General features: G+C 39.4%; 1 protein-coding gene across 1 annotated transcript; it reads left to right on the top strand.

Moving 5' to 3' along the window:
• The first annotated feature begins 525 nt into the window (after positions 1-525).
• LOC139948626 (uncharacterized) lies at positions 526-18,221 on the top strand. Its single transcript, XM_071946822.1, has 7 exons — positions 526-825; positions 4,763-4,859; positions 5,546-5,661; positions 5,980-6,070; positions 6,639-6,721; positions 10,593-10,719; positions 12,578-18,221. Exons 1-7 carry the CDS (start codon positions 605-607, stop codon positions 12,638-12,640), a joined length of 798 nt encoding a protein of 265 aa, XP_071802923.1. The 5' UTR covers positions 526-604; the 3' UTR covers positions 12,641-18,221.
• The last annotated feature ends 106 nt before the right edge of the window (positions 18,222-18,327 follow it).

Here is an 18,327-nt window from a genome sequence, read left to right on the forward strand (position 1 = left end):
CTCCGTCCAATTTTGGTAGCAAGTCCCATTGCATGTGTACAAAGCTGGGTACAAGTGATTCAAGACGGTAATTACGACTGAGGCCGTGTCCGAAACGGCGACTTCGGCTACAGCTACGGCTAGATCGCGCGCGTCTGCCTATTCTTCAACACTGACAGACGCGCTGCTCTAGACGTAGCTGTAGCAGAAGTCGTCGTTTCGGACACGGCCTGACTCACACACACATACTGGGATCGAGGGTGTGTGTATCGTCCCCGCAGCTACACCGCGCTGTAACTACACACCGCGCTCAACAATTACCGTCTTGACTTCAAGACTACCCGAAGCCCAACTTGAGTAATCGTTCCAGAGTACAGTTCGGTACTCTATGCATATATGGTATGGGCATGGGGTAAAACCGTCGGAGTTGGGCAGTGCAAACTATAATCGGGCGCATATTATGTGCGCGGCCCCATCGATCATGTGATGGCTCCATCACATGCGGACATACATGTATAGCATGCATTGTACATTGCAATGTATGAACGGCTATAACGTGTGTACATACATCAGGATAGAAGTGGTTAGCAGTCGCTGAACTTGTTGAGCAACAGTCTTCTGAAAAATGGAAAACCACACGAAATTGAGACTGGGGAATGGCAACTTTTTCAAGCTTTCTCAGTTTGTAAGAATAGGTGTTCTCTTCCTGCTCTTTTCACTTTTCCAGCTGGTGCGGTGTGATGGACTGGGTGCAGTTTGTACGAAAGTGAACAGTTGTGAGTGCAAATTCAGTGACGGTTCTGGCGTTATTTCCTTAAAAACCATTGCTTCAACTAACGGCCCAAGGTAAATTCCGTTCAATTTTTTTTCAACATGTTCATGTTCACTATCTATCTGTCTATGTGCAGTACATTCCTCTTGTAGAAGTACATGTAGTAGAGTTTAGGGATAATCTTCCGCACGTCGCCACCAATTTATCCGCCGTTAATTAACTCCAATATGAATATCAAACTCTCCGTACGGCGCCACCACTTTTTCAGTTTTATTATTAGAGTATCGATATTTATTTAATGGTTACTGTTTTGTGTTTGTTGTTCTTGTAAAATAGAATTGTTTTGTCGCTACATTTTCCTTCGAACACATTGCTTGCTTAAAGACAGTGGACACTATTAGTAATTGTCAAAGCCTAGTCTTCACAGTTGGTGTATCTCAACATATGCATAAAATAACAAACCTGTGAAAATTTGAGCTCAATCGGTCGTCGAATTTGCTAGATAATAATGAAAGAAAAAAACACCCTTGTCACACGAAGTTGTGTGCTTTCTGATGCTTGATTTCGAGACCTGAAATTCTAAACATGAGGTCTCGAAATCAAATTCGTGGAAAATTACTTCTTTCTTGAAAACTACGTCACTTCAGAGGGAGCTGTTTCTCACAATGTTTTATACCACAATGTCTTGTAATCAAGACAGGTTTTATGATGATAATTATTTTGAGTAATCACCAATAGTGTCCACTGCCTTTAACATTGCTTTATTCCTTGTGGGTTAGGGGGGTCCCGGGTCGGGTCCGTACTTGACTAGTTGCGATAACATAACCCTCCTGCCATTCATATGTGTTTGTATTGGTTTTTTGTTTTCCTTTATTATACGATTGCCTTTGCTTGTAATTGTTTGTTTTATTTTGTATTTTATCATAATTATTAATTAACATATTATTGCATTTGCTTGTAAAACATTATTCATTATTTAAAGGCTTGTTTAATTATTTTTTAAAGTTTACTTAATAATGGATTGGAAATAAAGTGAATTGAATTGAATTGAGTGCAGGGATGAAAAATGTCCTTATCTGGACCCCACTTTCTAAAAGGAATATTGATAAAGAATTTTGTGTATAATGTATGTTTGGCATTTGTTTTCCATTTTTGTAGCCTCCTATTCTATTTGCTGCATGCTAAAGCCTGTAAAGGAATCAATTCAACGGTAGCCAGTGCACTAGCCACGCTAGCTGGTACTACCTTACTCATTAAACTATGCTCTCGAACCTCATAGTTCTAATAGTCTTAATCACCCTCTACCCAATCTCTAACTCTACCCAGTCCCTACCCTCTACACAGTCTCTTGCCTCTACCAAGTCCCTACCCTCTATCTAGTCCCTACCCTCTACCCAGTCCCTACCCTCTACCAAGTCCCTACCCTCTACCCAGTCCCTACCCTCTACCCAGTCTCTACCCTCTACCCAGTCCCTACCCTCTACCAAGTCCCTACCCTCTACCAAGTCCCTACCCTCTACCAAGTCCCTACCCTCTACCCAGTCCCTACCCTCTACCCAGTCCCTACCCTCTACCCAGTCCCTATATATACCCTCTACCCAGTCCCTACCCTCTACCAAGTCCCTACCCTCTACCTAATCCCTACCCTCTACCCAGTCCCTACCCTCTACCCAGTCCCTATATATACCCTCTACCCAGTCCCTACCCTCTACCAAGTCCCTACCCTCTACCCAGTCTCTACCCTCTACCCAGTCCCTACCCTCTACCAAGTCCCTACCCTCTACCAAGTCCCTACCCTCTACCCAGTCCCTACCCTCTACCAAGTCCCTACCCTCTACCCAGTCCCTACCCTCTACCCAGTCTCTACCCTCTACCCAGTCCCTACCCTCTACCAAGTCCCTACCCTCTACCAAGTCCCTACCCTCTACCAAGTCCCTACCCTCTACTCAGTCCCTACCCTCTACCCAGTCCCTACCCTCTACCAAGTCCCTACCCTCTACACAGTCCCTACCCTCTACCCAGTCCCTACTCTCTACACAGTCCCTATATACCCTCTACCTAGTCCCTATCCTCTACCCAGTCCCTATATACCCTCTACCTAGTCCCTACCATCTACCCAGTCCCTACCCTCTACCCAGTCCCTACCCTCTACCCAGTCTCTACCCTCTACCCATTCCCTACCTTCTACTCAGTCCCTACCCTCTACCCAGTCCCTACCCTCTACCAAGTCCCTACCCTCTACACAGTCCCTACCCTCTACCCAGTCCCTACTCTCTACACAGTCCCTATATACCCTCTACCTAGTCCCTATCCTCTACCCAGTCCCTATATACCCTCTACCTAGTCCCTACCATCTACCCAGTCCCTACCATCTACCCAGTCCCTACCCTCTACCCAGTCCCTATATATACCCTCTACCCAGTCCCTATATACCCTCTACCTAGTCCCTACCATCTACCCTGTCCCTACCCTCTACCCAGTCCCTATATATACCCTCTACCCAGTCCCTATATACCCTCTATCCAGTCCCTACCCTCTACCCAGTCCCTACCCTCTACCAAGTCCCTACCCTCTACCCAGTCCCTACCCTCTACCCAGTCCCTATATACCCTCTAACCAGTTCCTACCCTCTACCCAGTCCCTATATATACCCTCTACCCAGTCCCTATATACCCTCTACCAAGTCCCTACCCTCTACCTAGTCCCTACCATCTACCCAGTCCCTACCCTCTACCCAGTCCCTATATATACCCTCTACCCAGTCCATATATACCCTCTACCTAGTCCCTAATACCCTCTACCTAGTCCCTACACTCTACCCAGTCCCTTCCCTCTACCCAGTCCCTACCCTCTACCCATTCCCTACCTTCTACTCAGTCCCTACCCTCTACCCAGTCCCTATATACCCTCTACCTAGTCCCTACCCTCTACCCAGTCCCTAATACCCTCTACCTAGTCCCTACACTCTACCCAGTCCCTTCCCTCTACCCAGTCCCTACCATCTACCCAGTCCCTATATATACCCTCTACCCAGTCCCTATATATACCCTCTACCCAGTCCCTATATATACCCTCTACCTAGTCCCTGCACTCTACTCAGGCCCTACCCTCTACCCAGTCCCTACCCTCTACCAAATCCCTACCCTCTACCCAGTCCCTACCCTCTACCCAGTCCCTACCATCTACCCAGTCCCTATATATACCCTCTACCCAGTCCCTATATATACCCTCTACCCAGTCCCTATATATACCCTCTACCTAGTCCCTGCACTCTACTCAGTCCCTACCCTCTACCCAGTCTCTACCCTCTACCCATTCCCTACCTTCTACTCAGGCCCTACCCTCTACCCAGTCCCTACCCTCTACCAAGTCCCTACCCTCTACCCAGTTCCTACCCTCTACCCAGTCCCTACCCTCTACCCAGTCCCTACCCTCTACCCAGTTCCTACCCTCTACCCAGTCCCTACCCTCTACCCAGTCCCTACCCTCTACCCAGTTCCTACCCTCTACCCAGTCCCTACCCTCTACCCAGTCCCTACCCTCTACCCAGTTCCTACCCTCTACCCAGTCCCTACCCTCTACCCAGTCCCTTTATACCCTCTACCTAGTCCCTACCCTCTACCCAGTCCCTATATATACCCTCTACCCAGTCCCTACCCTCTACCAAGTCCCTACCCTCTACCTAATCCCTACCCTCTACCCAGTCCCTACCCTCTACCCAGTCCCTATATATACCCTCTACCCAGTCCCTACCCTCTACCAAGTCCCTACCCTCTACCTAATCCCTACCCTCTACCCAGTCCCTACCCTCTACCCAGTCCCTATATACCCTCTACCTAGTCCCTACCCTCTACCCAGTCCCTACCCTCACAGTCACACACTTTCTACTCCCACATTCATCCCTCACCCTTACAGTGAGTTACAACATTTCTTTCTCATGTTCCCCTAACCCTTCTTCCCATCATCAACCTATACATGTATGCAACCAGCTTCTTGTGATTATATCAACAGGTTCCCGTACACCAAATCAACTACTCAAACGGACCCCTACTTCTACGCTTATAACCCGTGTAACAGCTTTTCTGATACTTACTGTCAAACTGTTGCGGTATGTATAGTATTAATGACAACATACATTTATCCATCACCTTGATCATTATCCCAATGTGTTCAGTAGTGATTAAATATACCAAATTAATAGTCGCACGGAAGATAGGTCCCAGACTATATTTAGTCTGTCAGAAAACGGAAGCGACTGTTTTTAATTTAAGCAATAACGGTTTAAAGCCATTGTACACTTTCGGTAAACAGTATTGTCCAAGTCCCACACTTCGTGTATCACAACTTATATATAAAATAACAATCCTGTGGAAATTTAGGCTCAATCGGACATCGGAGTCGGGAGAAAATAACGGGAAACCCCACTCCTGTTTTCGCGCGTTTCGCCGTGTCATGACATGTGTTTATAACAAATCCGTAATTCTTGCTAACGAGAATTTATATTGTTTTACCGTTTTCTCAAAAAGTAAAGCATTTCATGGACTAATATTTCAAGATAAGTCTTTCTCCATTACCTTCTGTAAACCCTGTAAATTATTTGTAATTCTGTGAACTTTTTTTTCTTTTCTGTATACCGAAAGGGTCCAATGGCTTTAAGTCAAATGTGTCACTTACGGACACAATAGAGCTTTTGCTGTTACTGCTTGGCCTTGACACTCCACCTTGTTTCAAAATAAATGTTATTATAATTGTTTGCCCTTTCATGGTTGTTTTGTTTTGGTTTTCTCTCCTTAGGCATGTCAGAGGAGTGAAGATGGGAAAGAGTCTTTTGATGTTGGAGATCAAGAAAGTGCTACTTTTGACAATCTAGGGACAACGCTAACGTATACTAGCGGGGGAGAGACACCCAGGTCTGTGTTGAGGACACTTTATTGTCGTTGTGTTCCTTGTCTTCAATAGCAATAAATCATACTAAATCTCTTTATTCTTAAAAGAAATCAGACCATTTAGCCCTTAAAGGCCCAAGTTTGGTTAAATTTTTCAAGTTACTGATATTGCTTTGTATTTGCGGAAAACCGGAATCAAAGAAACATTTTTCTCCTGGCACTACCTGTTCAAAAGTCGTGTGCACCATTTCACCACCAGACTCTACAAATCTTCTTGGCATTAGATATTAGGCCCCGGGTTTGTCGTAATCTAAGCTATCTTTTAATGTGTCTATCTTTCAGATCAACCATTGTGAGTTTAATTTGTGAACCATCAGCTACTACGCCTGTCTTAAAAGTTATAGGAGAACAGACGCGAGGTTCGGGAAGATATGTAAGTTAAACAATTACATTTTTTTTTTAAACTTTGATATTACCATGAATTTGTTAATATTTTAGAAAATATGAATCACCCTTTTAATGTTTTGAACTTGATTTTTCTTTTGAATTTTGTTAGCATGACCTTATCATTGTTTAAAGAAAATATATGAATCAACCTTTCATTTAAATACTTCAAATTTGTCGCTGAAGTATGAACTCTGAGCCAGTAACAGCATATGCGTGCGTGCTTTCTCAATAGATACATGTTTGGTACGGAGTAGGGGTGGGCGACTAGTGAAACTTACTACTCGACTATTCGCACCTCAAATAGTTGTGACTATGACACCAGTCGCAACTAATTTTTAAATACTCAAAAGATGCATTTTGGCAATGTGTGCCGCAAGCGAAATGAATAACGGTAGACTCGACTAAGCAATCAATAGTCGCGACTTTGACACTAGTCATACTAGTCGCTTAGGCTTAATAGTCGTAGGCCTGCTTTGATCTTGAGTACAGGTGTTTGAGTTAGGGCTTTTAATTGTCATGTCTTTCATGAAGCTGTTATGTTTCGATTCATACAGAAATTTGAGCTACATTCAAACTGTGCTTGTAAAAACGGTTGCCTTGGAGGTGGCATCAGTGCTGGGTCTGTCCTCTGCATTCTGTAAGTAGACTACAGCTCAATAAATTTAATTGTAACACATCTTGCTTGTTCTGTATTCTGGTTGGCTGAAACACGGTCAAGTTGGATGAACTAGTCTAGTGATCGCGCACGCGTGTTTTGCAGAAATAGTGCCCGCCGGGCACTAGTCTTTTAAAATAGTCCCTGGTTACAGCGCCATCTCTTGAAGTGAACCGTGAACAGGAACACAAAAACTTCCTTTCTCTTTCACATTTAAGACCGAGGTGTGTTATAAAACACATCTTGACTGGCATAATTTGGTAACTAGTGTCCGCTATTCCCCCTAGGACCTTTGAGTGAACTGAAGAAATACCTATACCCTTCGACCTTGGGAAATAGGTCACGGTGCCTTTTCTGGTCACTCAAAGTCCCGGGGGGGAATAGACGTACACTACCTCATTGCCAGTCAATATGTGTATAGTATTACATGTAGAAATCGCCCCTAAAAAATGTCCTTTTTCTTACTCAAGATTTATTTATAAATACATTTATTTGGAGAAAATAGATCTTGATGTTGCAAACTGTTTACCAACCTTTGGCTGGGACATGAAGCCTTGTAGAGGTCCAGTTTGTTGTTTATTGCACGTAAAAGAACCCAGTGCACACAAGTATCATAGAAAGAGGTAATATGTTATTTTATGCATTTGTTAGGATACACCAAGTTTTTTCAAAGGGTTTTCAAATTGATTTGTTATACCTCGGTAACAAACTGTGAAGTTTGATTGGTTGAGAGGTTGAGAACCAATCATGTGACGCGCAACAAAAGAAGTTTGATTGGTTGAGAGGTTGAGAACCAATCATGTGACGCGCAACAAAAACGCATGTTACATGGCTCGACGGGCCGGGTAACATGAAAAGTGATGTACACCGGTGTACACCGGTGTAAATCGCCTTGATCGTTCCTGGCGTTGGTCGATTTCCAGCGCTGTGTACGAAACAATTGCGGGTTTGAGGGAATTGTTTCTTGTTCGTCTGCTTATTAAACAATGAATGAGTCTGTCGTAATAATGTTTGAAGATGACAACAGAACTTCGAGAAGAGGAATAACAATTATACAAAGGTATAAGAGTCCCTGCCTGTAAGAATGTACCAAGTGGTGATTCATGGGTTCTCAGATCTTCTTCTAAAAAATTAGAGTGATATATTATCATACCAAACGAATAAATCCAAAATATTAGTTTGCTTTCGGTTTGGGAGTTATCAGTTACGAAAGTTTCGGCCTAAAAGCCTTCGTGAAACGAATAGTACATTCCCTGTAAACACAAAAATGTGCGCCAAGGTCATCCCAACAAAAAGAATTTTTTTTTTTAAACCTCCAGTTGGGCTTATAAAAAAAAATTAAAAATAAATTGGGATCTCGTTGGCACGTCATTTTACGCGCACCTGAACCTTTGACGAACAGTGCCCTTGTGCCATTTTCAACGCCTCATAGCTCAACGCGCCTATAAGATCCCATGAATTAAACAAGTTCACATGAAAGAGCTTGCATCCCTAAAACAAATTGAAGTGCAAAGTGCGTGGGATCTCATTGGCGCAGAGAAATAGTAGAGGTCAAAGTTTAAATTTTACCAATATATTGCATTTTCGCACCTTCGTAACCTTGCGCGGCAACAACAAAAAGTTATTTTATGGCAACCGGGTGTTGGATCAATTTTCATCTAATGACAAATGAAAAAAGAATCTTGGGATCTCTGCAACTTGCATGTCAAAAGATTTTTTGAAAATTTTCTAAAGTATTGCCATTCCACACATTTTGGCCTAAATTGGCACAACATTCACTTTTTTCATCACTGTAAGTATCTGTGCCAACAAGATCCCATCAATGTTTTCTTGTATTTGGTTAAGTTGAGTGTTCCTTAACAGATTTCGATTGAAAAATAATTGGATAATGTTGGCCCACCAATATATCAAAGGTCAAAGGTCATAATGAAACTACACTACTGCCTATTTCGGGCGATTTTGCGTCGTCTAGAAATCCACGCGCCAATATGATCCCATTAAATTGTCTGCGTTTTATGATTATATAGATTCTCAGCAACACATAAAAAGCAAAAACCAAATGGGATTTGAAAACGCAATTTATTGGTAAAATTTGAACTTTGACCTCTATTATCTCACTGCGCCAACGAGATCCCACGCACTTTGCACTTAAATTTGTTTGAGGGATGTAAGCTCTTTCATGTGAACTTGTTTAATTCAAGGGGATCTTATAGGCGCGTTGAGTTATGAGGCGTTGAAAATGGCACGAGGGCACTGTTCGTCAAAGGTTCAGGTGTGCGTAACATGACGCGCCAATGAGATCCCAAATTTTTTTTACACTTTTGTTATAAGCCCAAGTGGAGGTTTCAAAAAATGTTTTACTTTTGTTGGGACGAGCTTGGCACACATTTTTGTGTTAACAGGGTATGTACTATTCGTTTCTCGAGGGTCTTTTGGCCCAAACTTTGAGAACTGGTAACTCCAAAACCGAAAGCGTCAGCAAACTAAAATTTTGGATTTATTCGTTTGGTATGATGGTGCATCACTCTAATTTTTTAGAAGAAGATCTGCGAACCCATGAATCACACCCCCCCCCCCCCCCTAATTTGGTACATTCTTACAGGCAGGGACTCATAACAAAACAATAATTGTTGCACGCTGTGACTGTGGTCCATGGGTTTTGTACACTCGAGGGTAAATGGCACCCTCGGCTTCGCCTCGGGTTCCATTTTCTCCCTCGAGTGTACAAAATGCCATGGACCCCGTCACAGCATGCAACAATTGTATAGTGTCACTGCGAACAATAAGCACCTCTACTCATTAAGAGCCAATCTTGCAAGATTTGAAGATATTAAACAATGAAGATATGGCTTTCTTTGTTGCACGAATTCCCCAATTTGGAACTTGTGATGTGTTTTGGGCACCTTCACGCAATTCATTCAGTAATCCAATTTCACATGTAATAGCCACTGTCAGTACCTGATGATGTCCTTATAATTGTACTTAGTTGTTTTTGAGGGATAAAGCAACCTGGCAACCTGGCACCACTTCATCAATGCTGATTCATCTATTCCGTCCAAGGACAAAGGAAGATGATGAGTTGTTGGATGCAACTTGCTCTTGAATCCTACCCTTTCATGTTTCCCTGCATTGTTATAGAAACAATACATTTACCACTTTTATGGTCCAGTATTCCATCCTTTCATGATAAACATAAACATCTTTACTCATTTTTTTTTTCTCAAATAGATACTTTGATTGGCTATAATTTTCCACTTTTTTTCTGGATCCCTTCCCTTAATCCCTTTCCCCTCTTTCTTACAAATGGGTATGTATTTGTTTGTACTTGTTTATGCCTCTGACGAAGGTCCGCTTTGGATCGATAGCTAAGGCCACCTACCTACTCATTTTATACATTTGTTGTTTACTTACTTATGTTATTTTGTTAGTAGATTGTAGTTTCTGTTGTCATTTTATTTTAGTTTTGTTGCTGAGTTTGTTTGTTCTGTTTTACGTATTTTTGTAAACAATTGTGTATTTAAAGGTTTTTATTATTTTTAGTTTATAATTGCAATTCTTTGTTTGTTTTTATTAATATTACTGGTTTATTATTAAACACATCTGCTTGTCGCAGCCCAAGTTATAATACAGTTTATATTTTTTTTTAATAATTATTATTTTATTTAGCTATTATGAATTTAGTTTTGTATACGTAAATTTATTGATTAATTTATTAGTTTTATTTTTTCTTCCTTGTAATTGGCGGTTCGACCGCTATTGGTTTGGACAAAAAATACAATACAAAACAATACAAAACAATACAATACAGTTTGCACACTTTGACACCCCTTTTCCTTTCCTTCATGTCTTACAGATTCAGCGTTGGCGTCATACTGTATCTTGTTATTGGAATTCTTTTCCTGAAGTTTGTGAGAGGATCGGAGGGGAAAGAAGTTATACCAAACTTTGAATTCTGGAAAGATTTTCCACTTCTTGTAAAGGTGAGTGTGGATGGCTTTTTTTTTTAGTAAATTTTCTTTGTTTTGCTAATGGCGACCAGTGTAAATGCGTGGCGCGCCCTCACTTGACGTTACATGATCATCATTACATTATGTAGTTATGTTTTTCAGCTCATTTTTAAGGGTCCACTCACAGGCCTGAGTAATGTTCCTTTAACTTAATTATTATTATTATTTTAAATGAGTCCACACAGTGTTCTTGACAGTGGTGAGAAATATGTTTTGTATTTAATGCATATGTAATATTGCAAATGTCCTTAGGCCAAACAAAATAAATGTTGTGTTTACGGTAACGGTCCTAAAAAATTCCAGGTAGGTAGGTAGGAAAATAATTTTATTTTGTAATTTTATTTTTATTTTTAAGTTCTTGAATTTTGAGTTATTTGTTAATATTTTAAACCCGTTACCATGAATTATACTAACCTTGTTCGACTCATCAAGTTATAAACCCTCATGTTGGAAAGTGGTAAAATATAAAAGTTTATAACTTGTTTTAGAAAAAACATAACATAGGTTAAGTTGCAAGCGCTTTAGAAGTTACAAGGAAACTTTTTATCTTACCATTAAATCAGGGCCATGTTTTAAATGCTGACATCAGTTTTACCAACTTTCAATTTGAGGTGTGGTTATTTTGTTCACATTTTTCATTCCATTGTTGTACACTTACTTGCACTTTACCCAGACTGACGAACCTCCGGTTTGCTGGGTGAAAATGATGTCACTCAGTAGGCTCAGTGGTGCAAGGTGTACCATAACATTAACAACAGAGCCGAAACTCACAACTCACATTTCCCCCAAAATAATATAGCAAAATGAATAAACACTTTTGAGGGTCAAACTTATTATTTTGAATGTCAGCCTGATCTGATCTGAATGTGTGTTGTGAGTCTCTGGGTAGTTTAAATATACTTCAAAACAACTCAAAAGCTTCCCGATGGCCAGTTCAACTAGTGTCTGATGGGTAATCATACTCCGAAGAAACAAATCACTAATAAAACAACAATGAAAATTGGAATTGAAAACTTGAACTGTATGTTTTATTTCAACGGCAGAATCACTTGTCTACCATAACAAGTTAACTGCAGGCGTCTCTCTTTGTTTTTATCCACTTTCAGAAACTGATTAGAATACGTCTTCAGTTATTACAAGTCAAATGTTTTTTTGTCATAAACGGCGAACCTTTTTCTTCTTGTCCAATTATTTCAGCTAGCTGTACTGTACTGTTGTACCGTGTTTTGTTGTGGTGTCCAATATGCGGCCGGCTGCCAGGGGCCCAATTTCGTTTCGTGTGACATTGGATCGCCCCGAAATACGCTGTGAACACAGCGGGTGCGTCGGGGCCGGGCATCGGGTGGCGCGTGCACCTTTCACAGAAAAAATTGTGGCAGTACAGTAAGCTAGGCTAGGCGTGGGCCGGGTGCACAAGTTTTGATATCGCCATGATTTTTGCAAAAATGCATTATTACACTGGTAAGTCGTAATAAACAGTTTTAAAGTGAGGCAACATGTTAAAATTCTCATTTTAAATTTTACCAACTCACAAAATATTTAGAAAAATGTTTTGAGGTCGGCAATTCGGCCGCAAAAAATTCAGGTCGGTCGGGTTACCGTAAACACAACATTTATTTTGTTTGGCCTTAGTATGCACCGAGTGTACAGGTGTATGTATTGAGAGCTGTGTGTGAGTACACATGTACTCTTTGCTTTTTGTAATATGAGGAACCAAATGTGAACCTCACATTGTCTTGGTACCTAACAGTGATTTTACTTTTTGTCTCACAAATTTCTAAAAAGAAATAAAAAGTTTTCAAGGTTTGTTTCCTTTTCTTTTCTCCTTCAGGATGGAGTTTTGTTCTTGGCTGGTGGTTGTAAGAGTGATTCCAACAACTACGAGCAAATATGAAAGGTTTTAAACATTTTTTTCCCCCGAAAAAACAAAACAACTGTCCATTTTTATTTTCAGGTTCACCATTTCCTTGAAGTCTCCAGTGTTTTTAATTTTTTTCTCAGGCTGAGAGCAAATGAATTTGTTTACATGATTTTTCTTGAGATTTTCCTTGCAGCAGAAACCGGTTACCAGCCGAACCACAATGTTTTGTATTTTGGATTTGGCCCGGTTCGCCTGGTGCCCTTCTGAGATTTATTCCTCTTTGTTTTCTTCTAACTGTTTAAAACAAGGTAAATTTGTATTATACCGAAAAGTAATTAACGTAAATTTGTACGTGTAAATAAACTTTGGTGACATGGTGTAAGCTTTCAGTAATTTACATGTATGGTTAAAATTCTGTTTTGTTAAGAAAAAGTAAAAACAAAAAAAATTAATAGTTTGTGTACAAAACAATTTCAAGCGGATTCAGGTACTCAAGTTGGCCTTGAAAAAAAATGTTTTAAATATTTTAAATATTTTATAATATTTATAACAGAGGACCTTGCTCAAATTAGCGACTGTGGCTTGATCTCTACTTCTCTACATTTGAAGCAAAGGCTGTCCATAGCAACACCCTTGGCAACAGCCAGAGCCATAGCCGCTAATTTGAAAATTTCCTTTTTATGTTCCAAGATAATTTTGTTTAACCGCGGAGCAAGATCATGCGGTGTACAAGCCACAAACAATATGCACTCCTACTGTTTTTGCTGGTGACCTAGCAAAGCGTTTCCGTACAGGGTTCATCAGTATGCGTAGCATGCAGTTCCATGAAATTTTGGGCAGATATTAGCGAGGCATAACCATTGTACCGGTAACCAATTCAAGGTGTTTTCTCCAGGGTCATGTACTGGCTAAACAGCAAGTTTTTTTTTCGAAAAAAACTCCTGAAAAATCTACTCCGGAGTAGTAGAATATAGGGCAAGACAGTTCTCTTAAGAACAAACTCTATCTGTCAAGTAGATATACACATGGTGACCGCAAACCAAATAAAAATGTATGAAGCAAACTATTTATTAAAAACAAAATTACAGTGCACGTGATAGTTTCAGGCCAGACACCTTTTTGCTTAGCAAGAACAGGTTACCAGCCAAAACATGCAGTCATGTTCCACTGTTTCTATGACTGGTTTATGTCAAATTTTGCTTAGCAAATAACCTTTTAGCAAAGTGACTTTTTGGCAAGGCTTATTGATAAAATGGTGTTTGTAGATTTCTTAACAACTTTTTCGGAATTAGTTTTCACAGAGGTTCCATTGCTTTAAAAAAAGCTATACATTTTGTTGGGTTTCGTCCTCCAAATTTCTATTTAAATATTTCTTTGTAAAGTGTGGCTACACAGTAACTCTTCACTGGTATAAAAGCTTTTTCATAAAAATTTCATTACTTTTTCTCTAAAATCTATTTCAATCAATTTCCTTTGAGGTGTCCAACAGTTATTGCAATTTATTGTTCAGAGAACATAACAATTTTCAAACTGGTTTTTATTTTGCTGTCCTCCTTTTGGTGCTTACTATTTATTATAGAAAATTTCTCTTGTCAACTTTCAAAAAGTGTATTTTTTATTTACATTCTTTATTTTTCCTTGCAAGTGGCGTAACCAGAAATGTTTTCACTGAGAGGTGCAAGTGGGGACAAAGACATATATTAGGGGGGCTATTTCATGTATCAAACCCTTATGGCTAACTTGTGCATTTTTTCGTTCAAGTTTGGGAGGGGGGATTCTGTTCTGTTGTGGGTGGGGCTTGTGCTGGGCGTCATTTCCCCCTGGTTACGTCACTCTTTCTTGCCTTTCTTGTATTTTTGACCAGGGTAGTCTTCTGGGTATTATTTTTTGTGTTAAACACTTTTCCACTGAAGGATGTTTTTGTAGTTCATTTTTTCAAATAGAAATATTTCTGACTATTTTCTCTTAAAAACGTTTTCTCACTAAACCTTTTGCAAAATTAAATCTGGCAATGCATGTTTAATTTTTCAAATCTATTATAGATATTTGTAACATTAAGTAATGTAAAAGGAAGTTAACATTTTCTTATTTTGGATAATAATGATAATAATATTTGTATAGCATTTATAAGGAATATATATAAAGCACTGTATGAAACAACTGAGTCTAAAGGCAAGGTGTACCTTTGAGTATTGTACTATAAAACTAACATCTAAACAATTTTTGTTTTTAGATTTTCCCGAAAATCTGGAGCGAATATGTCCCTATATGGGAATACATGTACTCGGTCTGAAAAATGTTGATGCAGTAACGGTTCTCAGATTCAAATTTTTGGACATACAAACTGATATCCTTTTTATATACGACATTATTTCAAAGTGAAATGTTTCTCAAAATGCTTTATACAAGATGAAGCTGCTGTAGGCTTCTTACCAAAGGTTTTTTTAATTGCCATTCATTTTAGTGATTACAAAAGGTATACCTTCCTTTGTTGTATGAAATCTACCTGTTGCAAGTAAACAGTGTTTGCAGTTCCGCTATAAGAAAACATTTTTTTCGTTAACAGCGTGGTACTTGTCTAGATCTGGCAATTTAAACAGCTCCTTATACTGGAATTACAGAAAAACTATTGCCACCTTTTTCCGGGATCGTTCATTGCATTGCAATCTTGCACCCTAGTGGACTGCCACACTCACAGACTGCAGACAGTAGGAGGGTTGACTGTGTACAGTGTCGATGAATCCACAACATTCATAGAGCATATTACAGTATGTCATAATTTATCTATCATTCAAAACCACAGTGGATGCTATTGAATGGTTACACAGTAGGAGGGTTGACTGTGTACTGCATAGATGAATTCACCACATGGTATCATATTGCAGGCTGGCATAGTGTAGCTATCAATGAAAAACACAGTGGATGATATTGAATGGTCAGACAGTAGGAGGGTTGACTGTCACCACATGATATCATATTGCAGGCTGGCATAGTTTATCCATCATGCAAAACCACAGTGGATGCTATTGAATGGTTAGACAGTAGGAGGGTTGACTGTGTACTGCATAGATGAATTCACCACATGGTATCATATTGCAGGCTGGCATAGTGTATCTATCATTCAAAACCACAGTGGATGACATTGAATGGTCGGACAGTAGGAGGGTTGACTGTCACCACATGATATCATATTGCAGGCTGGCATAGTGTAGCTATCATGCAAATCAAGTGGATGATTTTGAATGATCAGACAGTGTACTGTATAGTTTTATTTACCAAATGATATATTGCAGGCTGGCATAGTTTATCCATCATGCAAAACCACAGTGGATTATATTGAATGGTCAGACAGTAGGAGGGTTGACTATGTACATGTACTTTGTAGATACATATTGCAGGCTGGTACACTTAAAGGGAAGGTACACGTTTGGTAATTACTCAAAACAAATAATAACTTAAAAACTGACTTGGTAACGAGCATTGGAGAGCTGTTGATAGTATAAAACGTTGTGGGAAACGACTCCCTCTGAAGTAACGTAGTTTTTGAGAAAGAGGTAATTTCTCACTAAAATAATAAAAGACTTCTAGCTAGAAGTCTTTTATTCCTATCTGAAAGCACACAAATTCGTCCAACAAGGGTGTTTTTTCTTTCATCATTTTCTCGCAACTTCGATGACCAATTGAGCCCAAATTTTCACACTTGTTATTTTATGCTTACGATGGGATACACCAAGTGAGAACACGGGTCTTCGACAATTACCAATCGTGTACAGTGCCTTTAAAGGAACATTACAGATTTGGTTTTTGCTAACTAAAGAGTTTTTGGCAGTGTAAGCACTTAATGTAATCCACCAGATACATAAACTGACACACCTGTAGAAGTTCTCTGGGTCACGAGAGAATAGTGAAAACCGATTACAAATTTTGCATTGCATCGATGCCAAACAAAAATTAATAAAACGATCACTGAGCGATAAACTCCGAACGCGAAATTAGATTATTTATTTCTCACCAAATATGAGGATTCAGACAGAAATATTTCAAGGGATGTTTTGTACTGTCATCATCATTAGACCGTGTAAGTTTTATGTAAATCTGTGATCTTCACGATTTTTGTTTCTTACCAATTCTGTAACGTTCTTTTAAAGACATGGCGTGTTATAGATAATTTATTCTAGGAGTTAATGATTCAGTAATGTGATTATAGTTTGGTGACACAGCTTGTATTTTGAAATTATTTTGCATATGTGCTTTGATGCTATTCTGTTTAGAATGTTTTTATACAAAAGAATAAATTAAATACAAATTTTGTAAGTAATTGGTAAAATATTGGACAATTTTACTTTTCTTTTGGTGACCACGCTTAAAAGCATTTGTAAAGAGATGTACTAAGAATTTTCAACAAAGATATAAGTATTTCCCCTACTGTATCATTTTAATCCATAATGTAACACAATAAATTGTGGCCCCAATCTGGAAGGGTTTTCAGCAAAACTAATTTAACATATTTCGAACAAGAATATTAATATTTCCCATATTTTTGCTAATTTCTGGCGTCCACACAATAAAACGTTATCAGTAAACCCTAATTTAAGCTGGACTCACTTTGTGTGATTGTTTTCAAGGCTTACCCCTTGATGAATTTTTGACATGAGCTTTATCAAAATGCTTCTGAAAAATTACCCCTTGTGATTTTTTAAATGTTTGTATTTAATTTGACCAAAATACTGGACTTATCCCCTTGTGATTTTGAACCTAAATTGTTTCTAAATTTGATCAAAATGCTGGACGTACCCCCTTGTGATTTTTTCCCCGTTTTGGACCTTCATTTTATCTAAATTATTGATCAAGATGTTGAACTTGCCCCCTTGATTTGTTTTTATACATAAATTTGATCCAAGTTCTTGATCAAAATGCCGGACTTACCCCCTTGTGATTTTGCACCTAAATTTGATCAAAGTTGTTGATCTAAATGCTGGGCTTGCCCCTTGTGTTGTTTTAAATTCTGGACCCAAGTTTGAATTAAACGCTTGACTAACCTCGTTTTTTGTCTTCAAAATTTGATTGAAATGCTGGACTTGCCCCTTGTGTTTTTTGAAATTTTGACACAAACTTTCATAAAATGCTTGACTTTAGGCAAACCTCCCATGGAATAAACATTGTATAATATATGTAATACAGGGATGACATTGTTCAGACTTTTGGCTGAATTCAGACATTTTATGTCGGCCTGGTGAAGAAAATCAGACTTTTTTTTTCCCCACAACAAAAGAAATCCTGCTCAGTGGTCTACTTCTAAAGTGCTTTGGATACCGTTTCCAAAAGCTCCCTGAAATCTATAACCCCAGGGTTTACGTAACAGAAGAAATTACATCATTTCAACACACCTTTGAATTTATATCCAAGTTTAAGACTTTCGTCAGTAATGACTCTCGCCCCTGGTAATACAGCGCTATGACACATCCAAGTATATGGGTAAAACCAAAAAGAATAAACATTGTATACTTCTCAACTCTGTTGACGACTTTCTGAGGAGTTATCTGTTTCTGCTAAGCACAACAAGATTATGCTAACCAGAATGAGGTTACTTTTCACAAGCCAAATGTACCAGCTGTGAATGTGTCCTTATTTTTTTGCCGAGCAAAGAATTGTTCAGTAGTAGGGCCTACTGCATCTCTATGAAAAAAGACGCAGCTTGTCAAGATCACGAAACGACTGAA

Source organism: Asterias amurensis, chromosome 16, assembly GCF_032118995.1.
Source record: "Asterias amurensis chromosome 16, ASM3211899v1".
NCBI classification, from domain to species: Eukaryota; Metazoa; Echinodermata; class Asteroidea; order Forcipulatida; family Asteriidae; genus Asterias; species Asterias amurensis.